The sequence below is a fragment of the Apteryx rowi genome, unplaced genomic scaffold (assembly GCF_003343035.1).
Source record: "Apteryx rowi isolate R43461 unplaced genomic scaffold, aptRow1 scaffold_278, whole genome shotgun sequence".
NCBI lineage: Eukaryota > Metazoa > Chordata > Aves > Apterygiformes > Apterygidae > Apteryx > Apteryx rowi.
Window position 1 is genome coordinate 949,019 of NW_020449174.1, and position 18,541 is coordinate 967,559.

Here is an 18,541-nt window from a genome sequence, read left to right on the forward strand (position 1 = left end):
CTGGGCTGCGGCCTCGCGTCCCCCATCCCAGAGGGGGCCCTGCCCGCCCCGGTGGCGGCGAGAGGACGGCAGGGCCTGGGGCTGCCCGCGGCGCCGACACGCTCCTGTCGCCGTCGCCTGCTACGGTAGGTGCCCGTGTCCTCTCTGCCTTCCTGTTCCCCTCCCGCCACTGGCATTTGGGGCTGAGGGTCCCCGTATAAACGCAGCTGCCACCAGCCTCCCTGTGCTTCACCCGCCTGTGGCATCCGCTTCCCCTCAGATCTCCGGCTCTCAAAATGTCCCCCTGAAACTTTGTCTCAAGGTACTTAACTGCAGGCTGCTGAATAGCTGCCTTGAAAGTGTGATTTTGCAGGCATAAAATGAAGTTATGACTCCCTGCTGTATTTCTGTGGGTTGGAAATACTAAAGCTGTTAGGTGAACAGGGCGGCACAAAAGGAGGGGCAGCGCCATGTAATGCAGCCCTTAACAAAAGGCCAAGGGCCGTCCGTGTCCGCGCCGCTCGTGTGGTCCACAGGGAACATCAGGCTTTAACTAGGAGCTGCTGGCAGGGTGGGCGCATGCCATCTGTCAGCAAACTGCTCTTTCTGTGAGTCATTCGTGACCTGTCCTGCAAGGAGCTCAGCCAGGGCCTTCCCGTGGATGCTCTTCCAGAAGGGAATGTGGAGAYGCAAGTCAGTAAATTTAGCAAATCCTTTCTGTGGGACTGTCCTTTCAGCCTGCGTTTGTATAGTGCCTAGCACAGAGGCATCCGTGACGAAGGCTCTAAGATCTCAAGGTGGTTGGAATAAATAACAACATTCATTTCTATAAAAGAATCAGAAGCCTGAATTTTATTTATTCAGTAAGAGGAAATAGGAGTAAATGTTGAAAACAGTGGCGTTAGACAAGCATAAGGCTGAGAAAAGCACAGAGTTGGACCTAATGTCTGCAAATGACAGAAAAAAAAAAAGCCTTTCAGTTTGCTCTCATGTTTTTTCTGAGTGTCTTGTATGCCAAACAGTTATAAGTGAAGTTTTGTATCACACGTGCAGGTGTAGTTAAACAGCAATATTGGCTTGACAACTATACTGATGTCTCTTGCATGTGTGACTGGCAAACCAGTACATCTCACTTGTTTTGTTTTACTGCCTCGCCTGTGCATTACATGCCCCTGCAAAGAGGTTAGTCTACTTGTCTTCCTGTGTGTCTGATTTTCATCAAGATACCTTCCAAACCTCTTTACCTGGCTGTGTGGTTAGTGATTGTTACCTTTGGCAATCAGCTAACTACACTGCCTAGTAACTAGGCTGATGTAAGAGACAGTTCTCTTTCAACATCTGCTTTTACGAAGACTGGGTTTCTATTAAAAAAAAAAAAACTCTTATAGCAGGTTCTAGCACTATTAAGGTTGAATTTTCCCCATCATTAAAATTCTTGAATGTTAAGCGAAGTGATCAGAGTTAAAAACATTTATAGCATACAGTGAGTTTAATGTTTAAGCGTTGCTTAAAAAAACCTTTCACTTACTAGCCTGTTAAATAAGACATGAAATCTAAATGGAAATTATTTTCCTAATACCTGACAGATAAACTGAAGGATACAACAAAGAAGTTGTTGTCTGTAAAAGAACCTGCAAAGGCAGACAAAGCGGAATTAAATTTCCTGGCTTTTTCTTTTTCTGTAGAGCTTCTCTTGGTCCAGAGCTGGTGCATAATGTCAGGAAGCAGTGAGGGCCAGCTGCTCTGCAAGGGAAGGTGAGCTGGCTGAGAGCACAATAATAAGGTGGCATGAGCAGTGACAACAAGGAGCCGGGATGCAGAGCAGGAAGTCTGGGTGAGGATCAGGGCCAGAGAAAGTGGCCAGGGCCAGGCACAGTCCAGTGATCACCCAGCGAGTCTGTAGTGACGAGGCGGGTCCGAGGTTGAGACGGGAAGCTGAGCCGGCGGGTTCAGGTCTGGGTCAGAATCGCAGAGCTAGAAGACCAGGTGCAGATATAGCTGCTGCACAGCTGCAATGTAGCACAGACAGGGGCGAGCAGTAAAGCTGCAGCTTAAAAGCAGTTCCCAAGGGAAGGAGGGGCATGCCCTTGCTTCTACATTTCTTCCAAACAGCTCAGATCAGCTAAGGAGCTAAGCTTGGACTCAGCCAGCGAAACTCTTCCTTGACTAACTAAACTCTTAGAAGAGGAATGTGCTCTAGGCCCTGACACATTGCCCACACACAACTGAGTATACAAGAAGTCTTCATGAAGCCAAAGAAATAAATGCAGCAGATAGTATTTTTGCTCCAGGAAAGTTCTTAAGGATTTTATCACCAACTTGAAATCTAAGATTTCACTTGACATTGGCAATAGCGTGCACTTCCTTTGGACAGCTAACATCTCTGAAAATGAAGCCATAAGCAAATAAACATTATTAATAATTTTGTAGTAGGCATGAGGATGTTGTGAGGCATGCAGTTCTCTGTACTGAGGTTGTAGCAGGGAATCCTGTGCCTTGTTTTGATGGCAGTGAAGTTAGTGATTGCGAAGCAGTGGATACAATCAGCTAACTACACTGCCTACAAACCAAGCACTGCTCCTGTAATGGGGTCATGGCATTCAAACCTAGAAACAAAGAAAGCACTTCCAATAATTTGTATTAACTCATTCTACCTCATCAGCTGCTCTTATAAAAGCAAGCAGTTGTCAATAACGAAAAACACTGATGATATCGCCCCGGCATCATTCTACTAAATCCAAAGTCTTTACATCACAAATTAATTGTTCATAACAAATAAAAGCATGGCAGTTGCAGCACGAAGATCATTTCAGAAGTGAGTGCAAGGTAAAACAATGAAATATCCAAACATAAATGATTATAATGTGCAAGAATGGAACTGGGAAATGAGAAAAGCCTGGGCATGTAGTTCTTGCTGCATGAGCGCAGATTAAGTGGTAGCTTTATTCAGGGCTGTATRTGCAAATACATCTGCAAATTTGGACCAAGACACAATGTTAAACATAAATAACATTCTACCTGGTTTACAGCATGCCACCTGTTAATGCTTATGGCACAGTTATCATATTTATCCTTGTTTTCTAGTCAGAGCGGTTGAGTTAAATTTTCCTATTGCACTGGAATGGTGAAATTTCCATTTAAAGATTTTCAGAAGAAATTGCATATAAGTACATCTGTAAGAATAGAATCTCAGTAGTTCCCTGAACTTCAGAAAACTCTCTCCATTTTTCCAGAAAAATGCAGAAACACAGGCAGTGCAGGTAGTCAGATGTCAAGCTGCTCAAACATTTTGCACTAATTTGTGGTAGCCAATTAAATGAGCAACTCTATTCTGCAGAACAAAACTGAATATTGGCAAGTAGTTGTAATTAATTATGCCTTTTGTCTTATATATGTGTATGCAATTAATGATGTGATACAAATATTTTATATAGGTTTAGCAGGCCATTCTTAATTCAGCAATGAGACAGAGCCAGTGGGTTTACAAGGAAAATTTGGCCTACCAATTAAAAAAAATTTGCTAGCTCTTATGAATAAATGCCTTATTTTTAAAATGCATAAAAAGAATTCGGGACTTACCCTTAAGTAGCTTACCTTGTAATAATCCTGATGATAAAGAGTGAATTTATACTGAATAAGGACTGAATAAAGCTTAAAAAGCTTTAATGGTAAGGGAAAAATGGCCAGCTGCTTCACTCTTCATTTCCTTCCTTTTTCCATGGCTAGCACAGCCACCCATTCATTGGCACCCAGCAGTCTTTTAAGGGGCAAACATGCCTCTGGGGATGTTTCCTAAGGTGGCACCTGGGTGCCCCATCTCTACCCCTAGGGTTCCTGGGCTGGAGTGTCCCCAGTCTGGACTGTGGGTCAGCCCCATGCCTACAACCTTTGTGTACGCTCTGTTGTCATGGTCACTCAGGTGCGGCTTCTGCATGGAGGATGGGCCGTTGCTTTAAAATGCACAGATGCCTCTTACCATAGAAGGCTTTGCCACAAAAGAGGTTTCTATGGGCAAAGCCAATACAGAGCACAGGAGTTTCTGCCTTTCTCCTGTGAACAAACGGCTACGGGTTGTGTCACAGCGGTTGAGGGTCATCTGGGCTGTAGTGTTACATGTCGTGGTCCAGGCGCATCCCCCTAGGCTGACATCTGGATCCTGGGGCTTCAGCTTGGTCTTGGTCATACAGGGAGCCTAGGTACCATAGTCAGATGCCCAAAAAAGACAGACAAACAGAAAGAATGAATATCTTGTGATCCTGGCACTAGGCTGCAGTGGCAGGCATATGCTGCACGTCTTCACCCAACGGCAGCATGGCCCAGACTACCTTGCTCCCCATTCTTTGAGGGCCCAGCAGCCATTTCTGCATGCTTCCTCCTGACCTGCTCAGTCGCTGCAGTCCTCTTTCTCYCTTGCATTTCCGGCCTTGTTTCTGTACTTAATCTTTGCTCTTTTCCTCCCCACCACCAGCCCCAACATGCCCCCAACCTGCTACCATTTGGGTAGGAGGAAGGTAGGTGAGATGATGGATTGCTGCAATGCAGATTGTCCCCACTTTGGGCTGTCCTTTGCTCCATGCTGCCACATTGGCAGCCCAGGCAGAACAGGAGAAAAGTCATTCCATTAACAGCAATAATTTTGAAGGCTCTAGCAATAGCTCTAAGACTGCGTAAAATAAGCCCAGGCAACTTTGCAGTCTTTCCCATGCTATTTAATTTTATAACATGCTAGACCATCACCAGTCTTTTTTTAGTTTATTTTATTGCTTTAGTCAACAAAGACTGATGATCTTAAGTGAAATTCTAGCAAGATGTGGTGCTCAAACAATTAAGATCCTCTGCAAGCATATGCAAGTTTCTCCCAATCCCTATTTTGTAATGTGAATTCAATTAATAATAGTAGAAGATGTTAAACATTACTACATAACTGCATGGACTTATCTGAGATATTTCCTCTTCTGAAAAGGAATATGACAACTCCCGGACTGAGGTAAAGCAGGCCCTGAAGACAAATGTTACAGATTTGGGAGATGACAATTAGAGCTAGTTACAGACAGAGTTGTGAGCCAGAACATGCTTTATAGCTGTGCACACTTGCAGTTACACCTTATCTCATCCACTGGCCCTGTATGACACGATAGTGTCATACCATCGCACTTCGCCTGCTTATGTGACTGTTCTTACAGACCTGGACCCAAAGGCCTTTTACATCAGTGAGTGTTTTTCTTTGGAAAGTCACCCCTACTGATCAGTGTAATTAGCATGGCCATATTGTCATATGTGCAATGCATAATAAAATTACAGTACTCATGGTAAAATGTTTATGTAGAAAAATTGCCTGTAAATACATTATTTACAGAACACCCATTGAGATACTAAGTAATTAAGTAAAAATGAAAGTCTTAATCAAAACATGATTCATTTCTTAAATAAATGTTCTTAAACTTTCTGTTCGGGCCCAGAAAGTGTCAATTCATGTAATCTAAAAGGGGAAAAAATCTTTGAACAATGAACGTATTAAAATTTAGTTTGTGGCTTTGATTGGAATCAACTTAGTGTTGTTTCATTCAGAAATAATTCTTTGCACAGAGACTGCATTATTTAAATACAGGTGTCAGTTTTTAATATCACGATCCTGATACAAAGTTCCTTCTGCCCTCCAACATAATGGCATGGGCACCTGAACTGCTGCTRTGTTCATGCAACGCTACTACTGTTTGTACCCTGCTGCTTTGTGATATTTGTGACCTAGATTGGGACAGTGTATAGCCAGACCAAGCAAATACGAAGTGCCTTTCTCTAACAGCAGTAAATCAATTTTTGTCACATAGGATGTTTTCCCATACAGAACTAGCTCACGCTTACTGATTTTATATCAATGGTTAGGACTTAAGCTGCTTACCTGGAGAAGGTGTCTGTCATTCATCATCCACAAAAGCTGAATGGCTCGCAGAAGGAAGATTGCTAATAGTAAGCTGGACATTGTTCTGTTGGTTCCATGTACTCAATCATGTAAAATAAAAAAAAAATGCAAAAAATTCTGCAAGGGTGACCCTTGCTAGCAGTGTGTTTAGGGTAACAGTGTTTGCTCTCAGTTTGGCCTGCAGTTACTAGAGAAACTGTGACTGACTCTTTTCCCTTTGTAGTTCATGCCTAGGCTTGCCTGGTGATCCAGGAGACCCATAATTTAATCTAACTAAGAATGCTTGTGCTGAGTTAGGGGCCTGATCTGAATCCCACTGAAGTCTTTGCACAGATTTCCATTGATGTCAGTGAGCTCTGAATCTGTCCCACTAATGTCTAGGCACTGGAATGCAGCAATTTGGGTTTTGTTTTTCTCCTTCTAAGAATGATTAAAAAGTAGCAGCATCATTTAGCAAAAGGTGCAAATGTCTGCTCATTTATCTCAGGCATCCTGTCAGTCAGAACTCTTGGCTATTCATCATGCTTTTCTTTGCAAGTGCTGCTGGGATGCTAATAATTTCTGTTTGGATGTGACTGGGAATGAGTTGGAGCATAATTCGTTGACTGTTGCTTAGGGGATCTCACACCGGGACGGACAGTCCAAATTTTGTATTTGAAGCTTTGTTTGTCAGCTGGTTACTATCCAAAAGGAGTACCCAGGGCTATGTTTCCTGTAAGTCAGTGACAAGTGAGAGCATTATGAAGGATGTGAGTTCAGTGAATCTGCCTAATTAAAAGAGCCATTTTTTCTTGTCACTGAAATGGGAAGCCAGACAGTTAAAATATTCTCTGTTATTCTGGCTTCTTTTAAGCAGTGTCATTAACAAAAACAGCACCTTACTTCTGTATCAGTGACATCCTTAATGATTAGAGCCATCTAGATGAATTGCCAAGAATTTTGCTTAGGTTTTCCTTTGTTTGTTCTTATTTTTTGGTTTGGATTTTGTTTTTTTTTTTCTGTCTGATGCAGAAAGTAGTTATAAACTTGTGTAGTTTGGCCTCGGTTTCATCTCCTAACTTCTAAGAAATAGCACCTTATTGCATGACTGATTTTGCTGCTCCCTCTGGTTTCTCAGGTGAAGAGTTTTGTTTACTGCTGATTTACAGTTTATATGTTAACTATGGGAACAAGTAACTGAACAAAAGGAGGTGTTGTAGGGATTCAAACTTCTCTTTGATGCCCTTTGTGGAATCCAGGCACTTCACTCTTTTGTCACAGAATTTCATAACTTCCAGGACCTGCCTGGACAAGTTTGAGACAGTTCAGAAGTCCCATCAGCTGATTGTTGCACCACCCCTAAACCGACTTGGCATTTGTTGAGGAAACTGAGAGAAAGTCACCGAATAATTCCTGAGACCTAACTGTGTTAGGGTCAGAGCCCAAATGGAAACTATGATCAAATTATGGACTCTAGTGGCAGGGGATGGAGGCCGTATGATGCCTACTGCCGTTCTGCAGTAGGAATGTTATTTTAGCCCTGATGGGTTAAGGATAAAAGGAAAACCAGGTTTGTAAGTAGAAGTCATATCTTTTATTAGATCACAATATGATATTACTGGAAAATGACATGAAGGCAAAAGAAACCAGACTAAACAGCAACTTCCTGTGCTTTGGCAAGAAACACAACATCATCCCTAGAGGATTCATAGTCTCTATGCCTCTGATTATGCAGGAAACCCTGAGTGACTAAACCATTATGGAAGAGAAATTCAAAAACTGTAGTTATGTGCATTAGCTGTCATTTTTAGGAGGTAAATCTTGCTTTTGTTTAGTATTTTCCTGGACACTTCTTTGTCAGCAGAGTTAGAAAACCCAGGTCTGTGTTACTTCCTCCCAGCTGCATATTTACTGCTAAAATTTTCCTAGAAGTAAAGACACTAGAAAAGGGATCAGTTCATTGCAATCACCTCATACTCCGCATGTATCTTAGCTTTTCCCTCTGCAAAGCCTTGGGATATTTCTCTATAATTCCTGTAGAAAATTCTCATGCATTTAAGATACTTCATGAAGCAAGTGTCATCTCTTTGGGACATAGTATGTGGGGGCCTCAGGTGTGGCTAGATGGGAATGCTGAAACGCTCTTCAGGAATGCAGAGCAGAGCTATGTGTAAATCCTGCAGGACTAGAATATCACAGGCATTGCCTCTCAGGATTGAAGATCATTCCAGTGCTGTCCAGAGAGTTGACAATCCACTAAAAGCCATAGTGTGAGTCACGAAGGAGTCTGTGAGCACTTGCTCACAAGAGGTCTGTAGCTAACTGTATCTGTTTGCCTAATGCCTCTTATTGACAGATTCATTGTGAATATGAAAAACAAAGTCCCGTTTTCGATATTGGCCGCTTGATATGCAGTTCAGCTACATTCTATAGCAAAATCTATGCGATAAAAAGATGCAGTTCCTTGGGAAAATTTTTTATTCTTTTGACATGTCACCATACAACAGAAGTTTAAAAACAAAGAGAAATTGATGTGGCTGTAAATTGGGTCTTCAGGGTTTACAAGGGAATCCATTCAGACCAGAAAATGACCCATCAATTGCCTGACATCTTAAAAGCAATTTTAAATCTCTCAAATGCAATTCAGGCCTCAGGCATGAAAATCCAGTTTGCCCATTCATGAATTCTCATCTGTTGCCCAGAGCTAATTTTGGTGTGCAGGATGCAAAGGGTCAGTGGAAAGTAAAATTCCTCACAAGCTCCATAGAAAGAGATGACAAACTCTTAAAAAACCTCATATGGACATTCTTCATGGCAATGCATAGCAGTGATTTCCTGTTGCCAGACACCATTTTCCAGAAAACCCAGAACAGACTACCATCACTGTCTTATACTGTATGCAAAAGGAAAAGAATGACTCATGGTTTGTGTATGGAACAAACAAAATCCTTATTTGTCATCACAAGCTACCAAGTGCAGTGCAGAGCACATGGTAGGGATAGTGTTGTGGTTAAAGCAGTGGTCTAGGATATTAAAGCTTAACCACTGGTGCTATTGAAGACTTTTTCTGAAGACTCATAATCTATCTCAGACTTGACTTCTCTCTCTTTTGAATGGTGATTGAAAGGTACTTATTGGTTAAAGGAAGTATGTAGATACATGAGGAAAAGGAAAGGAGAAGATATCTTTTTTTCTCATTTATTACTAACTCCTTAAAATCAGAGTTCCTACTAAGCGCATTGCTAAGTCTATTTTGTGGTGCAAAAGGAAACTGTAAAGACCAAGAACCTGACTATGTGAGTGGAGAGGAAAGGAAATACAGAAATAACTAGAAATTTGTGGTGTAGGGTACACTTTGTAAAGATATGTACTTCTGTAAAGATGTGCCCTCATACTTCATTTTGCTTATCCAATGTATTTTATCACAATCTAATCCAAGAATGAACGTAAGCACATGAATTGCTTAGCTGCAACATCTACAATCAAATCAAGAACCAGTTTAAATACTCAGCTCTTTTTACCTTAATTTGTTCTCTTGTCTTGACAGTTCCTGGTATCTGGCACTGGAGGCACAATTTCCTGAGACAGTAAAGGGAAGAAAAAACAGAATGCTTCAGCTTTTCTCTGTATGTGTCCTGGGTAATTATTGCTTGAAATTTTAAACAATGAAGTACTCACATTTGAGAAACTGCCTTCCTGTGAACACTTTAACAGGGCCATTCACGCTCTGTATGGAATGCCTCAAAAATATCATAAAGCTTTACAAATAATGTGAACATTTATATAGAACACTAGCAAAATTGATGTTATGATAAATACATACAGAGTTATACAATTTTCAAGATAAAGAATACCAAATGTGAGGGCTTCATAAAGAGAGTAACTGTGTTGTTTAAAGTCTGCTAGGAGCTGTCAAGTGTAACTTTAGTAATTAACTAATAAATGTAGTACTATTTTTCTCATGGTGAATATTTCACTTAATATTAAAATGATGTTTATGAGATAGACTGATGGACACAATAGAATACAATGCGGAATCAATTACCTTAAAAAAGGGAGCTGATATTAGGATAAAACCAAGTAGACAGAAAATAATTTTGAAACCAGCATGCTGGTCAATCTAATGGAGCACACCTGAATATTGTTGCTTTCCTAAGGGCCACCTGATTTCCAGTTCTATATAAACCCTAAGTAAGTTACTCCAAAGAAAGAGTGAGGAAGGAGGTGAGGTGTTTTTGTTTGTTTATTTTTTAAATGGGTCATATAGGCTCCTGTAGTAGGAAGTTTGTTGTCTTGTTGACTTTTTGAAGTTATATGTAAAATATACCTGAGGTTTTTATCACTTCTGGTCTGAGAAGGTAATGTTTTTTGATCTTTACTGTATATATTAAAAAAAACTTTGTATGAGAACTGCTGATTGTTGGGTTTAGTAGATAAATGATGAGTAGTGAGTACTATTTTCTAAATGTTCCTATACTCTGTTAAGTAGCTTAGTGTGAGTGCCTTCCAGCAATGCATTAAACTGATGTTCCTGCTCAGAACTGAAATCATCAGCTGTTTGGCAACATACTATCTTCCTAGATCTATCTAGGATATCCAGGCTTTATCTGGCATAGCTTATGAAGGTTTTGCAACATCTGTCTTTGAAACTTGATAGTACTTTAATGTTATTAAATCTCTCTAGAGTAGTGTCTCATCTCTACTGATGACTATCCAACAGCTAAAGCACCTTGTGCACTTTAATTTAAAATGAAAGATGAAATTGCTGCCACAGTCTTCTTCATCACAAGGCTAGTGAAAAAGCAAGACAAGCTGAGCAAACATAAAATGGAGAAATTTGCAGCTAAACTGACTACAATCCTGTTTGAGAAGTATAAGAATCATTGGTACTTGGACAATCCATCCAGAGGACAAGCCTTCAGGTAAGAAGACTCCTGATAGAAGGGTGAGGGGGAGGAGTGGAAACTTTACATGAAAAATCAAGATGCAGTGAGTATGTGTTCAGTGCCTGGAGCCCTTACACTGGAAATAACCAACAGCTAGATGTGAAATGTAGCAAAGCAAAAACTGAAGAGAACCATTGACCTATTTCCACAGCCTGAGGGAAGAAATACTGTTGATGGGTAAAGATGCACCTATTTTGAAAGTGGTTTTACAAAAGTTTTCACGGGTGCCTGTGTAGGTACATTTAGGAAGCTGAGGTGGAAAACTGAAAACAGGAAATAATGTGCATAAAATACCCTGAGTATCTGTTTGACTACTTGAATGTGGAAATCAAGTAGTCTTAAACTGAATCAGGAAATTCTCATGCCTGCATTTATTTCTCTAACAATGACCTCTGCAGTGAGTTGCTGCACTGTAAAAACCTTGTTTGGGTTGATAAAGCAGCTCTTGTTAGGCTGACTGCTGGTTAAGGCTGTAAGTGAGACCTTGCATCAACAGCTAGCCATGCTGAGATAAAATAACTGCTGGACTTGAATGTACTTGTGTGTGGGCAGAACTTGCATAATTGCAGTCAAGTCTTACCTTCCACCTGCACTTGTGCTCTTACCTAGGTGTATAAGGATAAACAAACATCAAATGAGAGATCCGCTACTGGAGCAAGCTTGTGTGGAGAGCAATGTGGACTTCAGTAAGCTTGGCTTGCCAAAAGAGATGACACTATGGGTTGATCCTTTTGAAGTGTGTTGCAGGTGAGCTGTGAGGCTGTGATTGAAGACATAACCTGTGTCAAGTACTCTAGTACAAACTTCATCCTCTCTAAGCCTATTACTAGACACTTAATGTCTGAGGGTGTACTTCATTATTAGTGCCAGTTGGCTAGTAGCAGATGTCCATATTTCCAGTGCAGAGCTGCATTATACAAATACAGTTGCTTCCAGATATGGCGAGAAGAACCGGCCCTTCACAATTGCTCACTTTGAAGGAGAGGAAAACAGAGAGCTGCCTCAGCAGATCAGCTATGCTGTTGACAGAGCAGCACTGGACTACCATTCTGGCACCTCTTCAGATGAGGAGAGCTTTAACAAGGAGCCAAAAGCTATCCCTACTGTCAGCAACCCTAACAGTGTCTACCAGGTAAGCATGTGCTAATGCATGTAGCTGCCAGTAAGAGCTAGCATCTGCCCTATAGGTTCATTCATGGAGTGCAGTAGGCTAACAATTGGCCAAACTAGTCTATCCTTCTACCCCAAAAATCTTTTAACACAATCTTATTTACTGCTGTATAGTTCAATGACTACTGCAAGCCACCCATACAGACCTGGTCTCAGTATCTTCATAGGAAGACATACATGACTGATGGACTTCCTCAGACAGGCTCATACTATGCCCAGCACAGGGGTTACAAAGTCTACAGGCCAACAGCTGCTTTCACAGGACCACGTGTTGATAGATACCATTGGATCAATACCAAGCGGTAGAACTGTGGCTGCACCTGTTACAGGCTGTTGAAACACTGAACTATGGTACAGGATGAAGGCTGGCACTCCAAAATTTCATACATGGAGAAAAAGCACTTACTGTCCACTCCCTATGTCTTATCTTGTGCATCTGAAACTTTGGGGTTTTATTACATAACCATTTTAATGTTTTATTTATGTTAATATAAGATTGAAAATTCATGTGTAAGACACTATTTGTAAGTTAAAAAGGAAATAGATATCAATAAATCTAATCATGTTTTTTTAAAAGCTGTCTGATCTGCTATCAGTGCCCTGAAGGGAGCCTTAAAAAAGCCATATTGCTTGGTGAGAGCACAAGCAAGTCAAGATAAAACATCCTCTGAGTTACTTTAAAAGATAGTCTGCTTCCTTCTGGCAAAGGTAGTAAAGGCAGAAGCATACTACTTAGTTGCAGTGTGCGTGTGGGGAAAAACATCTATACATCACAAGCAGAATAACCTCTATGCTCTCACTTGAGAGGGCTTAGGTATGTGACTGAAAGTGTCTTGTGGCTCCAACTGGGCTTTTGCCTCTTAAGCTATAACTTGCCTGTCAGAAGAACACTGTATCATGGACAGAAGAAGCATGAATATATAGTGCAGCTTTCCACAGCTGTAAGCTAATGCATCACCTTGTAGGATGGTGGAGCTCTTTTCTCTAAAGATATCTAGCCTGCCTGTCAGTAGTACTTGGGGCCTTGGTAAGAGCCTTTTCTATAGTTCTGGGTAACTTGGGTCACTTGGACTGTCTTCTAGCTAGTCCAGAACCCYGGACTGATGAAGACTCCCCTGTCAGGAGAAAGGAAGAGGACTCACTAGAATAGTAGTGGGCTTCTGAACTATGTCCTGGATTATAGCTGTAAATACTAAGCAGATAATGGGGTGTCAGACAGCTAGAGATGCCACATGACTGCTTCACCTTGTTGACTTGGAGTATGTCCTCCTACTGACTGTATCATGTACTACTCCCAAACTGCCTGCTGATAAACTTGGGAGCACAGGGGTTGCAGAAGTGGTATCATTAGCTTCTCTCTTGCTGGTAAATTCCTTCATTATGCTCAAAGGCAAGTTTTGATAGCAACAGACTAGCTTGTCAAAAAGCTAACAGTTTGTAGACAGTGACAATTGTCACTTACTGCAAGTGTTCCTACTTGCTRTAGTCCCAATATCACTGTCAAATAAGTAATAATTCAAACCACCTAGGAAGTAATCCTAAAGGGCAAGTATTGTCTGGTCTGTAAAAGCAGACAGCTAGGAGCCAGTTCCAAGACTTGAGGGCTGCCTGTATAAATGAAGCCATATAGGGAAGACTTCTAATTATAGACCTTAGCTAATCCCAGAGCAGGTGTGAAATGCTAACAATTGGTAGTTGCTGTATTAAGCCACAGGTGCTCCATATACTATATCTGAACTTACCTTTCAAACATGGTGTGGATGGGAATGATCAGAAGGAATCCTAGGGCTGTAATCCACAGCTCAGCGAAGAGGTACCATCTCAGTCATGCTTCACAGTGAATTGATCCATATTTCTTCAGAACAAACCCACATCCCTGAATCACCTGTACCTTTGCACAAGACTTCTTGAAATAAACTTGTTATTAATAGAATTCAGTAGCTCACTCTTACAAAATAAGTAGAAATCCTATACTTCCTATGGCTGTGCAGCATTTCCTTTTTAAAAGACTTCATTTTAAAGCCTGTTGTTAATGTATGAATACTGCATTCTGTGGGGTGTTGAATAAACTAATTTAAATGACATGTCAGGTGGGAGGCTTCTTCATTACTGAGTCAGAAGCAGTGTTTCCAGCTAATTTTTATAGCCTTGATGTAGAGCCTACATGGGGGCAACTTAATCACTTCATTGTAATCACTGTTTTTTTTTCCTGACAAGATCAAAATAAGAATATATATATGGGGTGATGGTGTGAATGCTTGGCTCAGGACCTCTGAGAGAACAGAATGTGTACCTAATTCATGAGGTTGTAATATTCAACACTGAGAAGTGACTGGATTATTTAATGTATAATGAGGTAACAGCATTAGCGTGAGGGTGTTCAGTAACTCATGAAACAATTCCAAACTCTTGTCCCTTGCCCTTATGGATTCTTGTACTGGGGGGTGGGAAGCATGTTGGCTGACTCTGCTTCTGCCCACTTGTTTTTTTTATCTAAACCAGAGGCTGTGGCGAGCAGAAAACAGGTAATGCTTACAGTGATGAGTTAATGCTAAATGTTTCATGTGATAGAGGGGGTTTGGCTTTTGAATTTTGGATGAGGGAAGAGAAGTTGGTCTTTCCAAGTTTAAAAGCAGGGCTAGTCTTTGACAGTGGGGAACCCTAAGTTAGTCTTGAAGRAGATTGTTTCTGTGGCATCCTATGATATAAAAAGACTAAGATCTTGCAGTTGTGTAGAGGTGTTACCACAGAGCAGGTGTCACATGGTGATTTCAGGAAAAAGTGAAGACAGTACAGGCCAGGCATGCTGCATTTGGTGGTGGAAATGATTTCTCCTGTTACTGTTGTAATTGTGTGGATACAGCTGGGGCCCACAGTTGTTAGCTGTCTCTATGGTCTCCTTTGTTTTAAGGTCAAAAGACAAGTATCAGCTGAGGTCTGCAGAGGCTTCAGTGCATTTAGTAGAGTAACATAAGTTCAAAAAGAATGTTTTAACACTGAGCAGGCTTATGAGTTGGGCTTTAAATTTCTGCTTTCACTCCTGGAAGCTGGGAGTTGGGTGAGCTTTTGCAACAATAATTGTCCTTTCACAACTCGGGTATCTCTAAAGACATCATAGTCAAGTAGGCTAAGGTCTTGTCACTTGCATATCTGCATTGCTTTCACTGCTGACTTAATGACCCTTGAATATAGTGAAAAATATACTATAACAAGGCAAATAAAACACCAAAACAAAGATTTTATTTGGTGTAAAGCTGGAAGACAAGGGCAGAGGACCAAATTAAAACCACACCACCAATTCTTCCTCTGCATACCATTAAAACTTATTGCCTTGTGCTATCTTCTCTTCCAACACCTCTATTTCCTTTACCAAGTGGTCTCTCTCCAAGCCAATACTTTCAAGGTGGTTAAAGAGCAAGTCGTCTTTGCCTATGCTGTTTAAAAAGTGGTATTCCTTCTCTACAATGTTCACCAGCTCTTCAGTTAATACATCCACTTTATCTTCCAGTTCTGAAAGGGAGAAGCAAGTGCAGCTGCTTTCTTCCAAGCTGAAGAAATGGAAATGAATGCTTAAAATCAGACACTAAAAGCCACTGCTAAAGTGATACCCTTATGCTCCTAACAAGGCCAAGCCAGGAATGTGATTTTTCACTGCAACTTTACTTCTGCTACTGAGAATGTAATGGTAGCTTATAGAGAAGCACTTGATCTTGTGACATACTCTGGCAACAAATCTACCTGTCACTTATACAATCTTGCTAAATGTAAGAGGTGATGATGATAAGCTTTTTAGTGTAAGAGGGCTCATGATTTGCTCTTGTATCACTGCCCCCCCCCCACTCTCCCCCTGTCCAAAGTATTCAGTTGTTGCTGCTTTAGTACAACAGTCTGCAATACCTCCTCAAGTCATTCTCACCATGTCCTATGTTCAAAGCTGTTCTTTTCATGGCTGTTTAAGGCATGAAGGAAATATTCTTTTCTCTTCACAGACAACTTGTCACTTAGTGGCTCCTCAAGTTTCATATGGAGCACGAGGTTCCTGTTCTCCTTCATGTGTCATGCAATAAACACAGAAGTGGAAAGGCAGGTCAGTGTTAGTTTTACAAGCCCTTTATAGATTCTTTAAATGCATTTTTCATGGTATTGCTTTTTATGGTATTTAGTACAATTTGCATGAGGTCAAATAATTCRTCATGATATGAGAATTTTCAGATACAAGCAGCTTCAGAAGCTGCTTGTGTTTTACATTCAAACACAGTTACTTTGCTGTGTATCTATAGATGAAGAAATGGGAGCAGAGTGCAATCCTTGCATGCTTCTATTCAGAATGTGTGCTCTTGAAACATTAAAGCAAGCAGAAGGCTTCTTAGCACTGCACTTAAAACAGTAGTTATAGCTTCCCAGCTGAGGTGGCTTATGTGCATACAACTCGAAGCACTTCTGCTTATCCATATCACTTTTAAGAGGATACTTAAGGATACACCTGTTTCTGATGGTTCAAACAGCCCTTCTCTGCATCAGTTGTAGTTTGAGTCAAGATAGTTTTACCATCATTATGCAGTGAGATAGTTAATCCTAGATCTGGTTACTCAAGGGATGGCTGAACAGGTGTTTGGCTATGCAGCTTATGAGCACCTCTTTGCAGAAAGCTAATGCTGTGTCTTTCCAACCCAATAGAAGTACCTTTAAGCTCAGGAGTTTAGATGATGTATAGAGCTCTTACAGATCCTGTGTGAGTCTGACCTTATTGAGCCAAGATTTGGAGGGGCAGGCATCTATAAGCAGCTTCAAATTGCCATTTTGTAACAAAGTAAGAAAATAGGGATGGAGAGCTTTCAACCACATTAGGGTTCATGACCTTTCTTATTACCTCTTCAAAGGTTTCCATCTCTGTGAGGCTTTTCACTTTCACCTCAAAAAGCTGGGAGATGAGGTTTATTTCTTCTTCAGAGAACGGTTCTGCCTTCAGCACCATCTCATTTATTCCAGAGGATTTATCACCCTGGAGAACTGCTGACATCTGAAGTCTGAGGGAGAACATTTCACTGAGACAAGCCTTTAGTGCCTATAAACAGAAATTGTTTTGAAAACATAAAAGCAGTCACACACTTGTTTACAGCTAACCACTTAATAGAGATATTAGTAAGGTGGGGGGGAGAAGGAATTGAACAACAGTAGGCTAGCAAGACAGTTCTTCCACTTCTGAAAGCCTCTTTTATCTCAAAAAATAGGTTTATTGGTCTCATGGGGATTTGATGTAGATCACAAATACTTTGCATAATGTGGTTAGTACAGTGCTGTTAATAGCAGCTGTTATGGAGATGATCATGATGAGAACATGGTGCCAAACACGAGCAGAATCTCATTATGGAAATTTATGCTGTGTAGGCTTCTAGGCCTTGCTGGTAGTCCTTGCCACTCATGAGGAGAACCACCATTTGCAAAGAGTAGCTTTCAGCAAGGGGCCAAAATCGGTGTTTGCGCCCTGGGGATATCTCTGGGAGAATTAGTTGACAACTCGTGTCCCCTGTAATGCAAGAGTGTATTATACTGAAGGCTGGATGGAAAGGGTTGCATCACATAGAGGTGTTACAGGAAGAAAGCTGCAGTCCCTTATTTCTTAATAAATCTGTGTCTTGTATAATTGTTCTGAGTCAGGACTGTGATTATGGAAGAGCATTCTCTGTTTGATTCTCCCATGTACTGGCCAGCTGGCGGTTAGCATATAGCTGTCTGTTTCCAACTCTCCTTAGCTGTTGGTGGAACAAACAGGTATTTCTAAGTCAATGCTCTTAGTATACAAGAGGTTAATACAGGATATGTCAGATTTTTCTGTCTTGTAACACCTGGGGTGAAACAATGTTCTTTGAATGTTTGAATATCAATCTTTCTGTGAATAGCCACTGGGTAATTACAGTGGCAGTTCAGGCAATAGCTAACCATCTTATTTCACCTCCCTTCTTGCTTTCTATTACTAGAAACAGTACAAAAAGCGTAAGAAGAACCTGCTCTTAATGGTAATTTTTCCAAACACTGCTGTAATGTAATTACACTTAAAACATAGTGATGTACCTGATAAAAAACCCTCAGAAAGGCTGGGTTGGAGTCCTCATTGAAGTCAGTGGCAGTGATATGAGCGAAACAGTGCACCAGGAGCAAAAGGAAGCTTCCTACAGAGCCCAGGCAATCTCTTAGAACAAATAGTTTGTTCTTTGATTTCTGAGAAAGAACAAATATCCAGACCTGAGGCAAGGGCATTGTGGTAGTCAGTTCAGTCACTGTGACTCTTGGAATGGTTGATCTTAACTTGTATGGAAGTTGGATCCAGTTCAGAGACCATTGGGGCCCATGCACAATGCAAGAAATCAACATTATAAATCTTCACATAGGATACTTGTTTCCTCATGGAAGAAACATACTTTACAATTCACTTCCTTTGTGTGAAATGTAAAGCATTCTTGTATTCCACATTTCTAGACAGTTCTTTCTGCATCATGAACCTTAGTGTTACAGAATCTTTTTTTTTTCTCAGCATCCCACAATTGTA

General features: G+C 41.0%; 1 protein-coding gene across 2 annotated transcripts; it reads left to right on the forward strand.

Moving 5' to 3' along the window:
* Positions 1-64: 64 nt before the first annotated feature.
* On the forward strand, positions 65-12,357 carry BTG4 (BTG anti-proliferation factor 4). Of its 2 annotated transcripts, none has more exons than XM_026068650.1 (6): positions 65-125; positions 9,426-9,504; positions 10,563-10,800; positions 11,434-11,571; positions 11,761-11,956; positions 12,109-12,357. In XM_026068650.1, the coding sequence occupies exons 3-6, from the start codon at positions 10,628-10,630 to the stop codon at positions 12,298-12,300; spliced, it is 699 nt and encodes a 232-aa protein (XP_025924435.1). In that variant the 5' UTR covers positions 65-125; positions 9,426-9,504; positions 10,563-10,627; the 3' UTR covers positions 12,301-12,357. The 2 variants fall into 2 exon arrangements, with proteins under 2 accessions (XP_025924435.1, XP_025924436.1); XM_026068651.1 differs by having other exon boundaries at positions 10,599-10,800.
* Positions 12,358-18,541: the final 6,184 nt, after the last annotated feature.

Excerpts from the sequence above, each read along its gene's own strand:
- BTG4 (XM_026068650.1), top strand. The coding sequence starts at position 10,628 with ATGAAAGATGAAATTGCTGCCACAGTCTTCTTCATCACAAGGCTAGTG. Across the intron at positions 10,801-11,433 it reads TCCAGAGGACAAGCCTTCAG|GTGTATAAGGATAAACAAAC; the intron begins GTAAGAAGACTC and ends GCTCTTACCTAG. Across the intron at positions 11,957-12,108 it reads ACCCTAACAGTGTCTACCAG|TTCAATGACTACTGCAAGCC; the intron begins GTAAGCATGTGC and ends ACTGCTGTATAG.